The following is a 24043-nucleotide window of genomic DNA, read 5'->3' as shown; positions in this document are numbered from 1 at the left end:
ATTTTTTGTAGATGTTATAAAATAGACAGTAGCAGTCTAGATGCAGGGGACATAACTCTGAAACAAATATTTTAGATTACTTGTTACTGTAACATTTGTTGTCTTTAGCAACAGACTTTTTTTCTTTTTTTTTTACTAGGAACACAATAGTAGTTGTCCTATTCGATGAATTTTCATAAGCTTTGGATATATTACTATTTTCGACATGACAATTAAGTATGTGATCTTGTTTTCGCTTAAAATGACATATTTTAAAAAATCAATTTGTTGACTATATCTTAACAAGCACCAAAAAGAATAATAAAAACAGTTTAATAATAATTTTAAAAAATAACAAACAAAAAACAAGAAAAACAATCGGATACATCGTGGGTTTTATTTCATTTGGGGGTGGGGAATGAAAGGAGTTAGGGTTGTCCGCAGTCATCCCCAACTTGGATATTTTGTTCCTATTTTTTTTTTTTTTTAGTTTTATTTTGTGTGTATGTAAATATTTTCTTTTTTTTTTTTTTCCTGCAGGGGTTTTCAGTTATTTATTTTTTTTTTTTCTCTGGGGAGATCCGACTGTCGAACATTGAAAGACGGAAAAAAGAGAAGAGCCGGCGTGGAGAAGAGGGGTGAATCGAAGGTGGTTGAATAATAAAGAATAAAGAAACTCAGAATGTGTGAGCATTACGACAGACTCCACATCCAAGTGCAAATTCTTCTCCTGTGGGTGGATGCTGGACGTTTAAAGGGCAATCGTCACCTTCCATGGACTGCGCTTTCGGACCTAGAAAATGGAAAAAAAAAAAAAAAATTAATCTATGTAAATTAAGCAGTAGATGTATACATGTCTATGTGATAAACTCTTCAGCACATAACACTGAAATTAACATGAATTTCTAATCTATATATATAAAAGTCAAAATGTGTGTGACCATTTCGTGTATGTCTTCAAAAGGCTTTTCTCGCACAATTGCTTACAACTGTTTATGTAGGTCCTAGATAATAATATCTAGGATTTGGGAAAGTGCGTCGTGTCTAGATTTATTTACATCGACTTTTACAAAATTATTGCTATTTTGGCTTCTCGCGTGTTGATTGGGCTTTTTCGTATAAAAAGCGAAACTAATTCAAAGCTAAGTAAGGTTTCTCGGCATCATGCCGGGAAATGTCCAGAAGCAATCAGCTTTGATCAATCTTGTATATCATACAATTGCTATTCAATCTGGACAATTAGGAGCTGGTTTCCCCCTCCCAAACATCTGTTGGGGGAAAAAACAGTCAAATTTGGGTAAACAAACCCAAACGCTGTGTGACTTCTATTTGACCTTCTTAATTAGGTCAAATGGAAGCAGCAGAGTTAACTTTTATTGCGCGCGCTTGTTTTTATAGTTAAATAAATAAATTCAAACCTGTCTACGTTGTATGTCGCGGTGGCCCAATGGTTAATGTCGCACGTTTTTTTTTTTTTTTCACACATTAATTTCCAACTCAAGGGTACGGGTTCGATCCTCATACTCACCTACCAAAAATTTTTTTTTTTTTTATTTAACACCCCTCCCCCTCTCCCGGAGTTTTGATTTACCTCAAGACACCCGGGCATCGCCGGGTACTCCCCCGCTAGTCATACACTAAAAGATGGTTTATAACGAGTAAAATCTTTGTTTGGATGGATGAATAACGCGTACAGAAATATGTCAGCAAGTTGAAAAGAAAAAAATTCTTTTTAACTGGCCAACATATTTCTATTACTTTTGTGCATGCGCAAATTCATTCATAGCTTCAAGTGGTTTGATTTTAAGTCTTTTTTATCTATCTGGAGTGCTAAATGTTTTGGTTTGGATTCTAGCTGATTCAGCACCCAAGTCATCAGTGTGCGTGTACAAATATTTAACCGATAAACCCTTAAACTACTGGTCACATTAACAGGAAATAGTAATCGTACACCAAGGATGGTTTATAACGAGTAAAATCTTTGTCTGGACGCACAGAAATATGTCAGTAAGTTGAAAAGAAAAAAAATTCATTTCAATTTGCCAACATATTTCTATTACTTTTGCGTATGTGCAAATTCAATTTCTTTTTTTTTTTTTTAGAAGGGAATCACCACTTGTCAAGGCCCAGAGGCAACTCGAGGATAAGGGTTCAAGAGTGCACAGTGGTCAAAAGAACAATACAGTAATCGTTAGAAGTGTAAATTTGGTAAATCAGATTACTTAAAGGGAACGGCTCATCAAGAACTTGTTTACATTGGACTTGAAGACGGCCATACTGTAGTCAGCTGGAAAACAGGAAACAGAAGCGAGTTCCACAGGTGTGCAATTCTAAGAAAGAAGCTTCGTCCATTGAATCTATGTTTAGGTTTAGGCACAGATAAAGAGCGGGGGAAATTATTGATAGTGCTTACTGCCAGACGAGTGTTTCTCTTGAATGTTTGGCGAGAAGGGACCATAGAGCTCAGACGAACACTTGCCATGAAAATAACGATAAAACAGAAACATTCAATTAATTTCTCCGAGTCGTTTAATATTAAAGCTTCCTTCTTAGTGACATGCAATATTTTTTTTTTCTTTTTTTTTTTTTTTTTTTTACAAAGGCATCACCACATTATCAAGGCCCAGAGGCCACTCAAGGATAAGGGTTAAAGAGTGTACAGTAGAAGTTGGTCAATATAGTAATCATTAGTAATGAAAATTTGGTAAATTTAATAACTTATATGGAACGGCTCATCAAGAACTTATTTACCTTAGACTTGAACACAACCATATTGTAGTGAGCCGGAAAGCAGGAAAACGGAAGACAATTCCACAGGCGTGCAGTTCTAAGAAAGAAGCTTTGTTCATGGAATCTACGTTTAGGTTTAGGCACAGATAAAGAGTGGGGGAAATTATTGATAGTGTTTACAGCTAGACGAGTGTTTCTTGTGAAAGTTTGACGAGGGGGGACCATAGATTGAAGCTCAGTTGAACACTTTCCATGAAAATAACGATACATCTGAGACAAACTCGCAACATCTCTTCTGTGAGATAGAGGTTGTAAGGAGGAGAAAAGGACATCTCCTACGAGGCTACGAAGTCTATTTTGAACTCTATCAAGGCAGGACAAGTCCTTTCTAGCAGCTCCTGCCCAGATGTGGCAACAGTATTCCATCCTTGGACGTACCTGGCTCTTATATAGATAGAGAATAGCATCAGCAGTGAGATATCTACTGGATCGATAGAAAGATCCCACCATTTTTCCAGCGGCCTTGGCAACAGATTTGATATACGTGTTCCATTTAAGATCAGGAGTAATGGTCAAGCCCAGAAGCTTGTCAAAACTTGAGGCCTCCTGAAGACGAGAGCCATTCATTTCAATTGATGACAAATGTGGATTAAAATGTTGATGATGTAAAGAGAGAAGCTTGGTTTTCCATTCTGCCAGATCTACAGCAGATGTGCTAACGGTTATATCTGATAGAATTAGTGAATCTCTCGACAAAGGCTTCCTTTCTAAGGCAATCGCTCTTGACATATAAAAGGCTTTCAATAAGGTATGGGCATAAAGGTCTACTTCACAAGATTTCCAGCTACGGTGTATCTCCATTTTTCAAGATAATCACAATACAAATCAATAAATAGGATGGTGGAGGTATTATTATTAAGAATGTCCATAAAACGAAAAAAACATTGAACTATCGTAAGGCAAAAATGGATGTGGGAATGGGATAACTGCATGTCACACCAATACAACAGCCGATATGTTGCATTGCTATAGCCTTCTTATACTCCTAGGCATCTATTTACCAGCAATGCTTTAAGCAAACTACCTTTTTTTAATATATATATATATACATATATCTATAAAAGTCTGTCTGTCTGTCTGTCTGTGTACATTTCCCTACACAGTAACTGTCAATTTTCAGTCTACAGACTCGAAATTGGATATACAAGGTATGGAGATTTGAGAAAATCTTTGTAATTCGTTTCCGGACAGAAATTTGGATGTTAAAGGGTCAAAGTTCAACGATTTAAGAACTCTACCAAACTCCTCTATCAATTTTGGGTATAAACAATTGAAATTTTAGATATAGGTTCTTTGGATATGGATCTAACTTAACTTGATTTGAGCCCAAAACAATAAATGTTAAGGGGTCATAATAGGGGTCAAAGTTAAAAATTTTTTTACCTCTGCGGTCTCTACCAAACTACTCAGACTTTTTAATTGTTGTGGGTGAAAAATTTGAGCTACCAATATATAAATGTATGTATGAATGTTTGCACGTCTGCCTAAAACTTTTGACAGAGGAGACGGATTTTCACAAGATCAGTATCGTTTTGAAGCTCAACCCTTCAGACGACGAATACCAAAAAATAGGCTAAAAACATTAATTTCTTCACCCTCAACTGGTCACTTTTCTACAAGGAGGTGTTGTTTTTTTGCCGATATTGTCGAAAGTCATCCCCTCTTTTCGATTATCTAGCCTTAATTTAAACCTATGTCACTTTGTTCATAACAGCAGTATGGGTTCGAGCCTGCTTTCCTACTACCACTTTTTTTTTTTTTTTTTTTTTTTTGCTCAACACACCTCCAAACACCCCGGCGCCGAGAACCAATGCTAGTGTATATATATATATATATATATATATATATATATATATATATACTAGCATTGCATCGCATCCCCACTATGTTACCTAGCATCTTCTCTAATCTTCTGATGAGAAGCATTCAGCTTCGAAATGCCTTGGCATAAAGAGTCCCTTCTATCTCCCAACTAAATGTTTGTATACCCTTATTGAATAAATGAACCAATCTATATTCACCAATATATAGTTTTTGTGACTTCATTTCCCATCCCTATTGTTCTCATATATATATATATATATAATAGAGAAAGGTAAAAATATATATATTAAATGAAATACTGAAATGCCATAGATTTACAGATTGTATAATACTGCAAACATAAAATCCAAATAAATATTTGTATCAATATTTATAAGACGATCCCAAGCAGATAAAGAAAAAGCTCGATATGAGATATAGAGCAATAATATGAATAGAAATTCTGAATTAAATTATGCAGAATTACAACAAAAAATTGTTTGACAAAAGAGTATAAATAATTATTAAAGTTTTTTTTTCAATTATCCATGGATTTTAAATAGCCATTCATTGAAAATCCATGGATTAAGGAAAAATAAATGGATATATAAAGTTAAATCAAATAAGACCTTTCGTTTGTCAATTTTTGTTCATGTCACGCCAATATGACAGCCAGTTCCTTGCATTGCTATAGCCTTCTTATACTCTTCCCTAGCTATTTACTAGCAATGCTTCAAGCAAACTACTTTTTTCTATTATATATATTGGTCGGGTTTCGATCCTGGCTTAAGGTACTTGCCTGTCTAGTCACATTGATGAGCTGTGATACAGCGAAACAGTACTATATGTGGATGACATATTATATATATATATATATATATATATAAAACAGTACTATATGTGGATGACATATACACATATACACACAGTAGAACCTCTAGATACAAAATTTATTTTTTGAGGCTTGGCTTTCCTATCTTGAAATTCTCTTATTGTCTAATTCGTTCCAAGCCTTACGAAAAAACTCAATGTGGTAGTGGGGGGGGGGGGGTCAAAACAACAGTAGGCAGCTCGGGTGGAAAGAGGTTAAAAAAGATTTGTAGTAGGCAGGCAGGCTCGAACCTGTAACATGAAGGCGAAAAAAAAGTTTTAAAAAAAACAAAAAAAAAAAACGTGATATCTTAACCGATGTCTCCATGGCGCGATCGGAAGTCCCAAGCTTTGAAATTAAGCCAACCGAGACGATGACTTTGCAAAAATGTCGACACAAAAATTGATCCCTCCTTGTAAAAAAACTGCTCAGTTGAGGGTGAAGAAATCAATGTTTCTGACCAACTTTTTCGATATTTGTCGGCTGAAAGATCAAGCTTGAAAATGATACCGATCTGGTCAGGATCCATTGCGCGTATAGAAAGTTTTTGGCAGACATACAAACACACACACATTGTCTTTTATATATTAGATTTCTAAGAAAAATAATAAACTCCTCCAACCTTTAGAAAAATTTCAGAGGGTGTACAATACAAAATTTAAACAGAAAATCTGTCTTCAATTTTTTAAATAATTTTAAAATATGTGGGGAGAAGGGGGAGGTAAGAAGAAAAATAAATTCAAAATAAATTAAGTAAAAACATGTTTTTCAGATAAAAATCAGTAAACATTTCCAGAAAATTCACTAAAAAAAACTAAATTGAATAAATCCCAGATTTTGAAAAGATTTTTCATAAATTGGGTGCCTAAAAAATAGACTTTCTGTCACTCGTATCTTCCGTAAGCTGGAAATTTATTTTTTGTATGCCGGAATAAATTTTTTTTTTTTTGTATGCAAGGACACAAAAATGTGTCAGATCATGTTTTGTAAGCTGAAAATGCCGAAAGAGTTTTTTGTATCGAGAGATTCCACTATAAGTATATAGATACACACAAAAATAAAATAAATTTCAAAGACCACCCCCCCCAAAAAAAATATCCGCAATCCAAATAAAGAGAGCGATATAGATAGAATGAGAAGGAGAGAGAGGTAGATTGGTTGTTTTTGTTTTATGGCATATCAACCCTCTTCAGGTTTATTTAATGCCGAATCCAGTTATTTGGAAAAACAATTTTTTTTTAGAATATATTTGGGGTTTTTTTCAAGTCGGTTTCTATTTAACCCATAGTTAGGTCTCTAACAGATACTACCACTTCGGGTGAGAGTGGACTTGGGAGCAATGGCAATTGAAGGGTAGCTCCACACTCCCCAAAACCCGCAAGCTGGAGCCTCACCATCGGATATAGTTTTAGGTCATATCCGGAACCGAGATAAATAGCGAGGAAGAGAAAGCGATAGAGAACAATAGATACAGAGAGAAAGAACAATAGAGAGAGAGAGAGAGAGAGAGAGAGATAGAAAGAGAGAGAGAGAGAAAGAGAGAGAGAGAGATAGAGAGAGAGAGAGATAGAGAGAGAGAGAGAGATAAAGAGAGAAACAGAGAGAGACATAAAAAGACACAGATAGAAAGACAGATACAGACATGGAGAAAGAGATAAAGACACACAGACAGAAAGACGCGACCGTTACTCCTGATCTGAAATGGAACACATACATTAAATCTGTTGCCAAGGCCGCTGGAAAAATGGTGTGATCTTTCTACCGATCCAGTAGATATCTCACTGCTGATGCAATTCTCCATCTATATAAGAGCCAGGTACGTCCAAGGATGGAATACTGTTGCCACATCTGGGCAGGAGCTGCTAGAAAGGACTTGTCCTGCCTTGAAAGAGTTCAAAATAGACTTCGTAGCCTCGTAGGAGATGTCCTTTTCTCTTCCCTGCAACCTCTATCTCACAGAAGAAATGTTGTGAGTTTGTCTCTGATGTATCGTTATTTTCATGGAAAGTGTTCGACTGAGCTTCAGTCTTTGGTCCCCCCTCGCCAAACTTTCACAAGAAACACTCGTCTAGCTGTAAACACTATCAATAATTCCCCCCACTCTTTATCTGTGCCTAAACCTAAATGTAGATTCCATGAACAAAGCTTCTTTCTTAGAACTGCACGCCTGTGGAATTGTCTTCCGTATTCCTGCTTTCCGGCTGACTACAATACGGTTGTCTTCAAGTCTAACGTAAACAAGTTCTTGATGAGCCGTTCCATATAAGTTAACAAATTTACCGAATTTCCATTATTAACGATTACTATATTGTCCAATTTCTACTGTACACTCTTGAACCCTTATCCTCGAGTGGCCTCTTGGCCTTGATAATGTGGTGATACCTGTGTCAAAAAAAAAAAAAAAGACAGAAAGACGCGCAGACAGAAAGACGCGCAGACAGAAAGATCAATTTTCTAATTTCCTCACCGGCTGGACATCGAGGTAAGTCAGCTTTTGGAATGTTGGTTACTCTCTGGAAATCATCATGGCACGTGTTACAGAAGTGCGTCGTTCCGAAACAGAAGAACACAGCAACTGAGCAACAGTAACGACATTTGTACTCCAGGAAATCAGTTCCATGTTTCGGACACAGCTTAAAAAAAAAAAAAAAAAAAAACAAAGGAAAAAGCGAGAAAAATTAGTATGTTTGGCAACAAAAACATTTCTATAAAAATAAACAATTTACTCGAACAAATTTAATGTCAGTCCGTTGCCATCATATTTTTTTTTTTTTTTTTTATTACATTTTCACCCCAAACAAGGCACATTGCCACTTTGGTGTAGGGGGCTACTATCAGGGGAAATTTAATGTCATAATTTGTTGCCATCATATGTTCATACATAATATTTTAGATATTTAGTTCTCTCTCCCACTGCAAGAACTGTGACACCGAGGTCAGAAAGTGGGGTTGAGAAGTCAGCGTCTCTGGGGAGGGAGCACTAACCTAGAAAACATGCCTGGGCAGCCCTGTCAGCATTCCCTCAGTAAGGGTGCTTCAGGTGATTAGCAATAAACTAACCTCTTCTCAAAGAACTGCACAGAAACATTAATTCACTGCAATCAACAGGGATCATTGGTCGAGTCTCTGTTGAGCCAAGGATAAAAATCCTAAGCTGGATTGAAAAGGCATTTAAAAATAACTTTCTTTAATGTTTATTCAGTCAACTTGATAAACTTTTCATATTCGTACGTACGTTATATTCTTTCACATACTTTTAAAAAAAGTTCAGATTATCAGCAAAGATGATAATTAAACTGCTGTCGCTCAGGTACAAAAAAAAAACAAAAACATTTTAAAATGAATTGTTCCAAAATCAAGCTATGTCATCCAGTCAACAAATACAATTTTAAATACGTTACAAAAACGTTACATTCTACGATAAGAAGACTGGATATTTGTTTTAAAACTACAAGATGCGTTCAATAAGTTTCAGATTTTTTTCATGTGGGCACATTGATAGTACACACATGAAATTGTAAATTCCTTCGAAGTAATCTCCTTCAGCTGTAATGCACTTGTTCCAACAACTTCTGGAAGGTCCCATGGAAGTTCTCACGTCACAACCTCTGTTATCTCCTCAATTGTCTCATAACATCCTCTAAGGTTTTCCTTAGGTTTGGGGAATAATTAAAAGTCACAGGGAGCAAGGTCTGCACTATAAGGAGGGTGAGGAACTGTCTTGATGTTCATCTTGGTCATATTTCTGAATACCCTATATACGAAATTTCAAGTCTGTAGTTCAAATATTTGTTGAGTATATAGGTTGAGAAGTGTCCTCACACACATTCTTACTTTTATAGATAGATTATACAGCTGGGATACAACTTCTACGCATACAGTGAGAAGACACTAGATTTTTTTTTTTTTTTTTTTTCTAAATGTTGGTTCATTTTCTTACCTGAGCTCTGGAGACATCGGAACATGCCCCACACACTAACTCTGTTGGGTCATAGTCATCAACAGCACCAACTTGTTCATCACAGCGAGCTTCACCTCCATAATAGGCCTGTAGAGAAACGGATTTGGAAAACTTGTTTAAATGCCGACATTAACAAGTAAAACATTAAACATCTTTAGTTTGTTTTGTTTTGTGTTTATTTTGTCTTGTGTTTATTTTGTCTTGTGTTTATTTTATTTTGTGTTATTTTGTTTTGTGTTTATTTTGTTTTGTGTTATTTTGTTTTGTGTTTGTTTTGTTTTGTGTTTGTTTTGTTTTGTGTTTGTTTTGTTTTGTGTTTGTTTTGTGTTTGTTTTGTGTTTGTTTTGTTTTTGTTTTGTTTTGTGTTTGCTTTGTGTTATTTTGTTTTGTGTTTGTTTTGTGTTATTTTGTTTTGTGTTTATTTTGTTTTGTCTTTATTTTGTTTTGTCTTTATTTTGTCTTGTGTTATTTTGTTTTGTGTTATTTTGTTTTGTGTTATTTTGTTTTGTGTTATTTTGTTTTGTGTTTGTTTTGTTTTGTGTTTGTTTTGTTTTGTGTTTGTTTTGTTTTGTGTTTGTTTTGTGTTTGTTTTGTTTTGTGTTTGCTTTGTGTTATTTTGTTTTGTGTTTGTTTTGTGTTATTTTGTTTTGTGTTTATTTTGTTTTGTCTTTATTTTGTTTTGTCTTTATTTTGTCTTGTGTTATTTTGTTTTGTGTTATTTTGTTTTGTGTTATTTTGTTTTGTGTTATTTTGTTTTGTGTTATTTTGTTTTGTGTTTATTTTGTTTTGTGTTTATTTTGTTTTGTGTTTATTTTGTTTTGTGTTATTTTGTTTTGTGTTATTTTGTTTTGTGTTATTTTGTTTTGTGTTATTTTGTTTTGTGTTATTTTGTTTTGTGTTTGCTTTGTTTTGTGTTTTTTTTGTCTTGTGTTTATTTTGTCTTGTGTTTGTTTTGTTTTGTGTTAGTTTTGTGTTATTTTGTTTTGTGTTTATTTTGTTTTGTGTCATTATTTTTTGTGTCATTTTGTTTTGTGTTATTTTGTTTTTTGTTATTTTGTCTTGTGTCATTTTGTCTTGTTTTTGTTTTGTTTTGTGTTATTTTGTTTTGTGTTTATTTTGTTTTGTGTTTATTTTGTTTTGTGTCATTTTGTTTTGTGTTATTTTGTCTTGTGTTATTTTATCTTGTGTTATTTTATCTTGTGTTGTTTTATCTTGTGTTGTTTTATCTTGTGTTGTTTTGTCTTGTGTTGTTTTGTCTTGTGTTATTTTGTCTTGTGTTATTTTGTCTTGTGTTATTTTGTCTTGTGTTATTTTGTCTTGTGTTATTTTGTCTTGCGTTTATTTTGTTTTGTGTCATTTTGTTTTGTGTTTGTTTTGTCTTGTGTTTGTTTTGTTTTGTGTTATTTTGTTTTGTGTTTGTTTTGTGTTTGTTTTGTTTTGTGTTTGTTTTGTTTTGTGTTTGTTTTGTGTTTGTTTTGTTTTTGTTTTGTTTTGTGTTTGCTTTGTGTTATTTTGTTTTGTGTTTGTTTTGTGTTATTTTGTTTTGTGTTTATTTTGTTTTGTCTTTATTTTGTTTTGTCTTTATTTTGTCTTGTGTTATTTTGTTTTGTGTTATTTTGTTTTGTGTTATTTTGTTTTGTGTTATTTTGTTTTGTGTTTGTTTTGTTTTGTGTTTGTTTTGTTTTGTGTTTGTTTTGTTTTGTGTTTGTTTTGTGTTTGTTTTGTTTTGTGTTTGCTTTGTGTTATTTTGTTTTGTGTTTGTTTTGTGTTATTTTGTTTTGTGTTTATTTTGTTTTGTGTTTATTTTGTTTTGTGTTTATTTTGTTTTGTGTTTATTTTGTTTTGTGTTATTTTGTTTTGTGTTATTTTGTTTTGTGTTATTTTGTTTTGTGTTATTTTGTTTTGTGTTTGCTTTGTTTTGTGTTTTTTTTGTCTTGTGTTTATTTTGTCTTGTGTTTGTTTTGTTTTGTGTTAGTTTTGTGTTATTTTGTTTTGTGTTTATTTTGTTTTGTGTCATTATTTTTTGTGTCATTTTGTTTTGTGTTATTTTGTTTTTTGTTATTTTGTCTTGTGTCATTTTGTCTTGTTTTTGTTTTGTTTTGTGTTATTTTGTTTTGTGTTATTTTGTTTTGTGTTTATTTTGTTTTGTGTTTATTTTGTTTTGTGTCATTTTGTTTTGTGTTATTTTGTCTTGTGTTATTTTATCTTGTGTTATTTTATCTTGTGTTGTTTTATCTTGTGTTGTTTTATCTTGTGTTGTTTTGTCTTGTGTTGTTTTGTCTTGTGTTATTTTGTCTTGTGTTATTTTGTCTTGTGTTATTTTGTCTTGTGTTATTTTGTCTTGCGTTTATTTTGTTTTGTGTCATTTTGTTTTGTGTTTGTTTTGTCTTGTGTTTGTTTTGTCTTGTGTTTGTTTTGTTTTGTGTTATTTTGTTTTGTGTTTGTTTTGTGTTATTTTGTTTTGGGGTTGTTTTGCTTTGTGTTTGTTTTGTGTTATTTTGTTTTCTGTTTGTTTTGTTTTGTGTTATTTTGTTTTGTGTTATATCAAACATTTTCGGGTTATTTTATGCCGGATCCAGTAATTTTAGAAAATATTTTTATGCTTCAAGTTCTTTATATCTTCAAATATTTATTCATGGCGTTTGGTTTGGTTGTTTTGTAGAGGAAAATTGTTTTTGTTTGACATTTCAGAACATGATTGAGTTTTGCAAAGAAAAAAAAAAACAATAACATCAACTATTGGGCTGATCTGTCTGAAATTGTTTATTCAGAATTTCAATGACATTAAAACACAAAAAATATAAAAAACTGTATGATGTACATACCCATGACAGAATGAAAATGTCATATTCCAAAAATCACATAAATTGATAACGTAGCTTTATTTTTAAAAAAGAACATAATTTTCAAGCAATTAATAGGAATATTTACGCATGACAACAAAACAAGTTTAATGTATTCAGTTACTTCCCTTGGATTTATTTTGGATTGTTTTCAAAATGGCGAACAAGACAGCCACTTTTTGGTTTCTCATGAATATTTTTGCAGTTCTTGTCCACAATTATCTTTATGTTAAAAAAAAATTAAGAAAAATTTTTATGATTTATGTACTCACAATGAAAAAAAAAATCTTGTTCCAAAAATCACATAAATTGATCACATCTTATTTAAAAAAAAAAAAAAAAAACAATGTCAAATTTTACGAGTCACCGAAGAGCGAATGTCTTGGCCACCATTATGAAAACAATCTAAAGAAACAAAAAAAAATTTAATTTTTTTTAACTGCAGGGGAGGGGGGCATTGGATGAATTAAAATCAGCTTAAAAATGATTGTTTTTATAAAAATAGAACTAATTGATTAATTTACACGATTTTTGGGGTATGATATTTATATTCCGTCACAGACACGTACATCATACAAACCTTTCTTTATTTTTGTATTTCAATATCGGGAGAATTCTGGACAAGGACCTAATAAACAAATACATAACTGAATCAATTTATTCACCTTATTGCATTTGTAGCAGACGTAGTATGCGTAGCGCTCCATCGCAAAACCAGCTGGGTCATTGTAGAATCGAGCTCCCACGGTCGTGATTGCTTCGGCCTTGTGCAGACCCTCATATTCAAGCCGCATCAAAGCTTTCCGCCGCACATCTTCGTACAATTCACGGATCGGATTTAAGAGATCTCGTAAAACAGGATGGCAGATAGTGTCCTAATTAAAAAAGAACAAAGTGATAAAAAAAATTTTTTAATTCTTTTTAAAAAAGTAAAAAAAAAAAAAAGTAAAAAAAAAAGTAAAAAAAAAACAAAGTAAAAAAAGTAAAAAAAAAAAATAAATTAAAAATAAATTTTTTTTTTTAAATTTAAAACAAATTAAAAGTAAAAAAAAAACAAAAAAAAATAGCAAACAAAGATAAAAAATTAAATAAATGGTGGATAAAAGCAGTTTGGTTATAGTCAGCTATTTCCTATCTTCCATCTTAGCGCTACCAGAAGTGATGACAACGCAAACCAATTCCTTAGCCTTTTTTTGTCTTTATCTCCCTTGTGCAGGTGTTTTTTTTTTAATAACGTTTTTCCAAGCATTCTTTTTTTTTTTTTATTTAATAATTATTGAACAGTTTTGTTTTTTTTGTCTAATTTGATTTAAGAATTATTGAAATTAGTTTGATTTTTCTTTAAGAATGATTGAAAACACTTTTTTAAATCTTTTAAAACTATTTTAGGAATATTTTGTATTGGATAGTTTTTTTTTATGTTTGAAATTTTGTTATTTTGATTTCAACAATTTTATTTGTTTTTTTTATTTCTATAATTTTATTTTTTTTTTTTTATTTCTATAATTTTATTTGTTTTTTTTATTTCTATAATTTTATTTGTTTTTTTATCTCTATAATTTTATGTTTTTTTTTTGTTTCAATAATTTTATGTTTTTTTTGTTTCAATAATTTTATTTGTTTTTTATTTCTATAATTTTATTTGTTTCAACAATTTTATTTGTTTTTTTATTTCAATAATTTTATTTGTTTTTATTTCCATAATTTTATTTGTTTTTTTATTTCTATAATTTTATTTGTTTTTTTGTTTCAATAATTTTATTTGTTTTTTTGTTTCAATAATGTTATTTGTTTTTTTTATTTCCATAATTTTATTTGTTTTTTTTATTTCAATAATTTTATTTGTTTTTTTTATTTCAATAATTTTATTTGTTTTTTATTTCTTTATTTTTATTTGTTTTTTTTTATTTCAATAATTTTATTTGTTTTTTTTATTTCTATAATTTTATTTGTTTTTTTATTTCAACAATTTTATTTGTTTTTTTATTTCTTTAATTTTATTTGTTTTTTTGTTTCAATAATTTTATTTGTTTTTTTTGTTTCAACAATTTTATTTGTTTTTTTTGTTTCAACAATTTTATTTGTTTTTTTTATTTCAATAATTTCATTTGTTTTTTATTTCCATAATTTTATTTGTTTTTTATTTCAATAATTTCATTTGTTTTTTATTTCCATAATTTTATTTGTTTTTTATTTCAATAATTTTATTTGTTTTTTATTTCAATAATTTTATTTGTTTTTTATTTCAATGATTTTATTTGTTTTTTTTTTATTTCAATAATTATTTTTTTTTTATTTCAATGATTTTATTTGTTTTTTTTATTTCAATAATTTTATTTTTTATACTTTCATAAACATATACTTTTTAGATAAATTTAAGTAAAAAAATTATTTTTAAAAACAAAAAATCTTATTTTGATAATTTCATAAGCATATATTTCTTATAAAATTTAAAATAAAATACTTTTTAAAAAATTTTGTTATTAAAAGTGCAAATAAAGACTAATTTTAATTTTTATTGTATATTTTTCAATAATTTTCTGTTTTTTATATTTTATTTCAATAAATCACTTCGCAATAGAAATAATGAAGAACAATTAAAAGTGAAGGAAACGATTTGCTTTGTCACAGCTTCCGGTATCATCTCCGCCAGAAGTTAGGAAGTATGTTAGCTGACTATAACCAGTAGTTCACATTTTACAAAGATGAATTGAGACAATTGTCAAAAATCTATGAAAATATTTTGTATTCATATTAATTTTTTTTTTTTTTTTTTTTTACAAGGGAGTCACCACTTATCAATGCTCAAAGGCCACTCGAGGATAAGAGTTAATGAGTGCACAGTGGTCACCAGGGCAATAGTGTGATTATAGTTAATGGTGGATATTGGATACAATTTGATTATTTAAGGGGACAACTCAATAAAAAGTTGTTTACATTGGACTTGAAGATGACAATATTGTAGTCAGCTGGAAAAAAGGCGAGCAGAACAGAGTTATACAGGCGAGCAGTTCTAGAAAAGAAACTGTGAGGCACAGATAAAGATTACGGAAAATTATTAATAATGATTTTTTTTTTTTTTTTTTTTACAAGGTGATCACCCTTTATCAAGACCAGGAAGCCACTCAGGGATAAGGGTTATTGCATGTACAGTACGTTAGTGTGGGGATTTAATAAAAATGTCTACTTAAGGGGGCGGTTCATCAGAAATTTGTTTACGTTGGACTTGAAGACATCCAGGTTGTAGTCAGGTGGGAGCAGGCAGACGGAACAGAGTTCCACAGGCGTGCAGTTCTAAGAAAGAAGCTTTATTAATGGAATCTACGTTTTGATTTAGGCACAGATAAAGAGTGGGAGAAAATTTGGACAGTGGTTTCAACTAGACGGGTGTTTTTCATAAAAGATTTGCGAGGGGGGACTAGAGATTGGAGCTCAGACGAGCACCTTCCATGGAAATAATAACGATAAAACAAAGATAGGCTCGCAACGTCTCTTCTGTGGGAGAGAGGTTGCAGGGAAGAGAAAAGGGCATCCCCCACTAAGCCACAAAGTCTATTTTGTACTCTGTCAAGGCAGGTTGCAGCTAGTCGAGTGTTTTTCATGAAAGTTTGGCAAGAGAGGATCATAGATTCATGCTCAGGTGAGCACTTGCTATGAAAATAACGATAGAGCAGGGGCAGGCTCACAACGTTTCTTCTGTGGGAAAAAGGTTGCAGGGAAGAGAAAAAGGCGTCACCTACTAGGTTTCGAAGCTGGTTTTGAACTCTATCAAGACTGAATAATCTTGTTAGCTAGACGGGTTCTTGTTAGAAATGTTTTTTACAGAAAGTGAACAATAGCTCAGTCGAGCATCTACCATGAAAATACCGATAGAGTGGAGAAAAACTTGTAATGTCTCTTCCGTGAGAAATGGTAGAGAAGAGGACATCCCTACAGTAGGTTTCAAAGTTTGTGTGCAAGTATAGTGCTGGATATTTTTGAAGGGTGCTCAAACGTTGAAAGGGTGGTCACACATTTGGTCTTTAGTGCCATTGTACCTACCCTGAGGTCGGAATCGCTGGAAGTAAATTCCATCAGTTGCTAAATAAAAAATAAAAAAAAGTATAATACAAAAAAGTAGATAAAAAAAAAAAATCGGGAGAAAAATTAATCTTCATTAGTGAGCCCTGTGGAAATTCCACGGTTAATTTCTACAATATGATACAAAAAAAAAAAAAAAAAAAAATGCCACCGATGACATCTAAATAAAATGTGAAGGAGTTTTAATTCATGCAACCTATATTACTATCTAAATGGATCACATTTAAATCAACATTGGTTTTTGTTATGAGGTTAAATGGTAATAAACGAAAGCAACACAGGACTGTATTCACATATACTACAGGCAAAGCGTGTTGAGCAATACCATTCCTCAACAGTAGGGCATTTACACATGACCTCCGTGGCCACGTGCCAATCTCTGACTGCCAGGCACTGGTACTCGATACCAGAAGTGACGCCATTAATCCCATGGAGAGGCGTCTCCAACAGTTTTACAAATGGTCTATCTTCTATAACATAAAAGGCAGTTGTTTTTTTTTTTATTATTATTTTAATCTGGTTAGTTTTAAGAGATCAAGGGAGCTAATTCTGTCCTGGAACTAACATTGATTTCATTATGATTTAAATATATATCAGAGAGCTCTTTTGTACAGATTTTTTTGTAGCCAAAGAGCAAAACATTCTTCCTGTGTTGACACGAACAATACATATGCAAGGTTGCTAAAAAAGGCTTACTTTTTATTCAGCAATAGACACTTTATCAAATCTCCATTACTAACAATTACTACAATATTATCCAATTGATTACTGTACACGCAATAACCCTTATCTCTGGGTCTTCATAAGTGGTGACTACCATTTAAAAAAAAAAAAAAAAAGAAGCAATTTCAATTTCTGATTGGTTGGTAGCAGAACGTCGATTAATTTGATTTGTCAGTTCCTAACAGCAGCATTTATAAATAGAATCTCCTAACTGTGAAGGACCATACCCCATTAAGAGTCAAAAATATTGCAAACAAAAACAATATAAAAAGCAACCATAATTCAAACAATAAATTTAATAATCTGTTAATAAGAATCACTAATTATGAACGTTAAAAATCTTTAAGACAAATGAAACCCTTCTTTTTTTTCTTTTTTTTTTTAAATTTTACTCCAGTAAGTTTTCAGAGATCAAGGGGTTAATCCCTCCTGGCGCTAACACTTGATTCCGTTATGATTTAAATTTATATCCGAGGGCTCTTTTAAGAATAGATGCTGTTACTTTTATCGCTGCTATCTGTATTATGTCATAGCTTGGTCTTCCAGGAATTGTTTCTAAGTATTTCTGAAGAATTTTTTTTTTCATTAGGCCAGTTGCTCCTATCACAACTGGTACAATGTCGATTTCTTTAAGAAGTCATGTCGTTTTTAGATCATTTTTTAAGCCTTGATATTTTTTTCTCTTCCTGTTCAGTTCTATTACGGCCAATGTCATTTCGGACTGTGACATCGATAATGAGCGCAGTTCTTCCAGGCTTGTTCCATATTATAACGTCTGGTTTAATGGTCTTATCTTTTCTATATCTGCCTGTCTGTGTTGCTTTGTCATGGAACACTGCTATAATTTTCTTCATTTAAAGATTGTAACGTTGGGTATGGGGCAGCCAAACCAGCTACCAACATTGCCCTGCTTTTTATTGAAACCAACCGAGAGCTCTTTTTAGTATCCTTGTAGTTCTCTTAAGTGCAATTGTCTGGGTCTCTTTTGCACTTGGTTTATCAGAATATTAGTTAGGTAGGAGTTCAGGTTCTTCTTCATAAGCCCTGTGGCACCTATGATACCTGGTGTGATTGATATCTTCCTAAGATTCCAGTTTCTTTTCATATCATACATGAGACCTTGCTATTTGATCTGTTTCTCTCTTTCAGCTCTGTTCAGACCTCCGTCATTAGGGACACTCACTTTAACCAAGGTTGCAATTCTCTGACTTATTCCATATAACTATTTCAGGTTTCACAGCAGCATTTTGAAGGTAGGTGGCTGTAGGGATTAAATGGTCGTAATGTATGGTATATAAGTTATTTCCAACTGTTCTTCCAGGTTGATGTTCCCAGGATTTGCTACTACACTGGATGTTTAATGTTTTTACAAATGGTCCAGTGGAGGTAGTTACATAGTTTATCATGTCTCGCTCTGTAGTAGCCGTCCTCCAAACGAATCTTGCAACTTGATCCAAGATGATCCACACTTTCCAATTCTGTGTGGCAGAATCTGCATTTGTTGTCATTAGTGAAACCTGCCATCTTCTTGAATGCATTGGTCATCAATCCTTAGTCTTGAGCAGGCATTGTGGACATTCATATGAGGCTTTATTTGATTTGCAGACCACTTAATGTTCTATTACTGTGTACATGTTTGTATGCCATGCTAAGACGATCTTAAAGCCTTCAAGATTTCTGTTCAGAACTGGGGAAACCCTAGCAAAATGACAGTCTGAATGGAGAAGGCTAGTTAGAAGTAGATCTGAAGTTTTTCGAAAGGGAAAGAATCGATTATGCTTAGTTCAAGAGTAATCTTAGGAAAGGCATTGTGTTTGAACAGTTGGAAATGTAAGGCTTGTGTTTGGATGCTCCTCTCGAAAGCTGCTTACACTAACCACAAAAAGAAAAAAAAACATGGTGTGAGCAGATGGAGCAGAAAAGTGGAGGCAGAAGTGAAACAAGTTTCAAAATATCAATCTTGTGGGTATTTGTTTTGTAGTATTTTTTTTATATTTAGTCGTATAAACTTTGTCTGGCATATGTGTGCGTGTCAGGCTGTGCAAGTCAACTGCTGGCTTGAAAAGTTACTTTCGGGCCCACAGACATAGTTTTGGTATCACTGACGATTCACCCAGCAACTTCAGTGAGGATGGTGATGAGCACTGAGATGGCTAGCGTCTGTTAAGACAAAGCAATTGTCATATACGACTAAATATAAAAAAAATACTACAAAACAAATACCCACAAGATTGATATTTTGGTGTTGCCCGGGATGAATAACATCTACACTTCAGAAAAAAATTATTTATTCTTTGATGTTTAACTAGTGCATATTTCGTCGGAGGAGAGGTGGGGGACGTTTTTCCAGCCATTTTATGCGCTAATTAAAAGAGAGTAACTAATTTTACCTAAATCTATAACGAGTAGTATATGTATGTCCATGTAGAGAAGAAAGGTGAGGTTAAGGAGAAGGGTAAAGAAAGATAGAATATAACAAAGTTCAGATGCATGTATGTAAATGCATGCAAAGTGATGTCACGGGTGGGGGAAAAAAAAGGAACTTTAAAAAAGAGAGAGAATGATCACAAGAGAGACAAGATAACGTTAGAGATCACGTGAGTGACCTGGAGAATGTTCTAGATCATGTGGGTGACGTCACAGCTTTAACAATGAGGAAATAAATGTTGTTGCTACAAACAAGAAGCGAGTTGGAGTTATTTCCTATTTTTGTCTTGGTCTTCTTTGCGACTGAAACTGTAAACAACGTGTTGGTCCACGGACAACATTACAAAAAGTTAAACAGAAATATGTTATGTTTTTGCCGATGTATGTCATAAAATGGAACACCATGGAGACACGATGTATGAAAAAGGGAAAAAAGAAAAGAAAATCAAAGAATAGGACTTTCGTTCGGATAAAGGAATATCTTCAGAAAAAGTGAAAAAAAAATGTTTATTGATCATAAATGAAACCAGTAAATATCTTGTTTTTTGCTAATTTCTTTCTGCTTAACTTGTTTCGCCTTTTTTCATACATATAGTGAACAGCAAAGACCGGAAGATTAAAAAAAAAAAAAAAGTCGCCCCTGGTTGATGCAAGTATTAGATTGATTTGTATTGCATAGACACACACACACAAAAAAAACACACATACATACACACACGGATGCACACATACATGCACATAGTCAGCAATATAAATAAATAAAGGCTTTAAAATCATAAATAGGATTTTGAAGTATATAAATTGTCAATTTTTGGTTATGATTAAATTTTAGAGTCAAGCAATATAGTTCACTGTGTAAGGTTCTGGCAACATCCCGGGCTCGGCTATATTATTCGCTTAATTCGTTTTAATTTTTTGTTTTTGTTTCGAAAGATAAAGAAAGAAGTTTTGGCAATCATACTTTTTAAAAAAGAAAGATTTATCTAGCTGAAAAAAAGATGAAATAATGCGCCGATCTTCAGAAAAACAGTATTTATATAAACACAAAAAATTTAGCACGGTAGCGTAATTGTATAAAAACAATTAACGTCTACGGTATACTTAATGTAAAAACTAATAGAATTCTTGGCTTATGAACATGTCTCGATGTGTCACAGCTGGTGATTATGTCTGTATTTGGTTTATTTTATTTAAAACGATTGCCTATTGTAGAGAGTGATGTCATATTTGGAAATTTCTGGAGCATTCGTTTTTGTAATAAGATTTAGATTCTGGAATGAACGAATTGTCAGCTTTCAGCCAATGAGATTTGGTGAAATGTGAGAAGGGAGAACTTATTATTTTTGAATTGGGAAATGGTATGTCTATGAGTATATGATCCAGTTAATAAAGATGAAATCCCATATTTGTCAAAAGTACAGAAATCCTCCTGGTGATGAGTGGGAGCGGAAAAATAGGAACTACTTCCTATAAAGACAGTTGTGATTGTGATGATGTTGCTCCTAGGATGAAATGTAGGATTTATCATGAAAAAATGTGTTTAAAAAGGCATTCCAAAGTTACATAGTGACTAATAGTCTAGATATAATACATTTGTATGTGCCATCTGTTGTTGCAAACCTAACGTACTTTGATCCAAAGGGAAATTTCCGCAATCAAAATATTATATAGGAGATTAAAATTTGGTGTTATTCATTTGTAATTTTATTGTCCTATTTTTTAAAAAAACGAAAGAACACAACTATTAAAAAAAATAGTCTATAACAAATTAAAATTTGGTGTTATTTATTTGTAATTTTAATGTCTTATTTCTTTAATTGAAAGAAACATTTTCTAGCATGGTCGATGGTGAGTTACAGAAGAGACTGATAGAAACGAGGGGGAAGGGGACTTACTTTACAAATTGGGCAAAGAGAGAATCCGAATGTGATCCGAGGTCCGATCCATTTCCGGGAGAGAACATTCTTTGTACAATGCAAATGAAATACATGAGCACACTTCAACTGAAAGAAAAAATAATTAAAAAGGATTTAACATTTGTATTCTTTTCTGACATATATATATATATATATGTATGTGTGTGTATGTATATATGTGTATATGTGTGTATGTGTATATGTATATATGTGTGTGTATGTGTATATATATATATGTGTGTGTATATATATATATATATGTGTGTATATATATATGTGTGTATGTGTATATATGTGTGTATGTGTATATGTATATATGTGTGTGTATGTGTATATATATATATATATATGTGTGTATGTGTATATATATATATATATATATGTGTATGTGTATATATATATATATATGTGTGTATGTGTATATATATATATATATATATATATGTGTGTGTATGTGTATATATATATATATATATATATATATATAAAATAAATTTAAAAAAATAAATAAAAATTACAATAAGTTTACCAAGGTAATCAAAATGGTAAAAAACATATTATAAATATTAAAGAGTTAATATTTACAAGTAATCTCAAACAGATGTAAAAGCTCAATAAAACCGAAAAGGAAACAGAGCTTATAATATGAACAAATGATTAATAAAACATGTTAAAAGACATCTTGAAAAAGAGTTAAAAACATATTTAATTTTTAAAAAGAAAGCACAAGATAAGTGGATAGACCTTAATCCGCTCATCAGAGGGCAGGAATTAGCAAAATGCGGCATGTAAAAGTATCTAATGAAACTACAAGTCACAGATCTTACTTTATATATATATATATATATATATATATATATATGAACAAATGATTAATAAAACATGTTAAAAGATATCTTGAAAAAGAGTTAAAAACATTTAATTTTAAAAAGAAAGCACAAGATAAGTGAATAGTCCTTAATCCGCGGAGTTTCGAAGAAATACTCTCCTTCTCATCAGAGGGCAGGAATTAGCAAAATGCAGGATCGGATTTTGCATATAAAAGTATTTAATGAAACTACAAGTAAGTCACAGATCTTACTTGGTTAAAAAAAAGGGTGAGGTAAGGGGAATAGGAGGTAAAAGAAAAATGATAAAAAGATTTCACATGAATGGATAGTCCGGTGAATTCATGAGAAATCTTTTTACATAGCATTAAATATTGAGAGAGAAAAATAGGAACTTCTTCCTCTGTAGATGTGGCGATTGTGATGGTGTTGCTCATCGGATGTAATGTAGCATTTTATAATCACGAGTCAATGTGGTAGAAATGGTGGTCATAAGCTACATAAGATAGTGGCTATCAGGGTAGATGTATTACATTTAACAACTACTATTGCTACTAATTCACCACTTTCGTGAAAAGAGAAATAACAAGTGAAACAGAGAGAATGAAAGAATGAAAGGGAGATAATTGAGGGGGATTTTATTGAAAGCAAAGGAGAGTCGTACATTGTTATTACATATGTGTATGTTATATTTATGGAGACAAAAAAATAAGGCTGAAATTAACCAAAGAACAAGTGAATTTACAGGAAGCCTGGAAAAATCATGGATTACAATAGAAAAATGTGAGCATGAAAAGTAATCTGGTTAAGTTTAAACATGGAAAAGTAAAGGACTAGTTGTTAAAACTGGAAAAGAAAAGGACAAGATATTCTAGTAAAACATAATAAATTTGTAACTTAAAATATTGCAACCTTAAGAATTTTTTTTTAAATTTAATTTAAAACATTATATAATCAATTTTTAATGCTGCAATATTCTAAGTTATAAATTTATTATATTTTTTACTAAAATATCTGGCTCTTTTCTTTTCCAGTTTTAACAACTAGTCCTTTACTTTTCCATGTTTAAGTTAACCAGACTACTTTTCATGCCTGCTTTTTTCTATTGTAATTTTTAAATGTTTTATGAGAGAGTCACCACTTATCAAGGCCAAAAACCACTTGAGGATAAATGTTTACTTATTATTGTTTTATTTTTTTGTTTATTAATTTACTAGAAGATGTATCGGCGTTACCCGGAATTAAACGTAAAGTTAAATTCCTTTAAAAATTGAAGTATAAAAAAAAAAAAAAAATGTAAAGAAACCGAGACATTGTTTTTTTCTAAACAGTTCATTTCTTGTAAGTTAAAAAAAATAAATACTCAAGTTGAGATCGAAACTAAAATCTAAAGACAGCGAGTCAAGCATGATAACCATTAGACCAGCTTGCCACGTTCTTTAAAAAGTGTTTTCAAACCTCGTGAAAGAGGTGACAAACAGATAAATATCTGATGACCCCCCCCCCGTACTAATTTTTCAATTTTGACTCCTTAGCAACCCTTTTTCTGGATTAAAACCGATTAAAGTTTTCCACACGTCTTAATACCCTATATATATATATAATTTCAAGGATGTAGATCAAAAATTCATTGAGTATATAGGTTGAGAAGTGTCTTCATACAAACACATTCTCCCTTTTATAGATATATATAGATAGATAAATTTTTTAATTTAATTTTTATCAGAGAAATTGGCCAGTATTTTATGTGAGGTGAATATATATGTATACATTTTCAATTTGTCTTTACATAAGCAGTAATGTGTTGCTACACAGTAATGAGC

At 31.8% G+C, this 24043-nt stretch overlaps 1 protein-coding gene across 1 annotated transcript in view; it reads right to left on the bottom strand.

Moving 5' to 3' along the window:
• Positions 1-352: 352 nt before the first annotated feature.
• LOC145259046 (E3 ubiquitin-protein ligase MYCBP2-like) overlaps positions 353-24043 on the bottom strand; it is a 563294-nt gene continuing 539603 nt past the window's right edge. The window contains exons 80-84 of the mRNA XM_080116672.1: positions 21373-21480; positions 12913-13122; positions 9384-9491; positions 7911-8076; positions 353-772 (exon numbers count right to left, since the gene is read on the bottom strand). Of these exons, the coding sequence (XP_079972798.1) occupies positions 657-772; positions 7911-8076; positions 9384-9491; positions 12913-13122; positions 21373-21480 (708 nt within the window). The 3' untranslated portion in view covers positions 353-656. The remainder of the gene's footprint in view (positions 773-7910; positions 8077-9383; positions 9492-12912; positions 13123-21372; positions 21481-24043) is intronic.

The sequence above is a fragment of the Euprymna scolopes genome, chromosome 34 (genome assembly GCF_053919585.1).
Source record: "Euprymna scolopes isolate OS-2025 chromosome 34, ASM5391958v1, whole genome shotgun sequence".
NCBI lineage: Eukaryota > Metazoa > Mollusca > Cephalopoda > Sepiida > Sepiolidae > Euprymna > Euprymna scolopes.
Note: the sequence above shows the minus strand (reverse complement) of the source record. Positions and strands in the feature narration are given on the sequence as shown.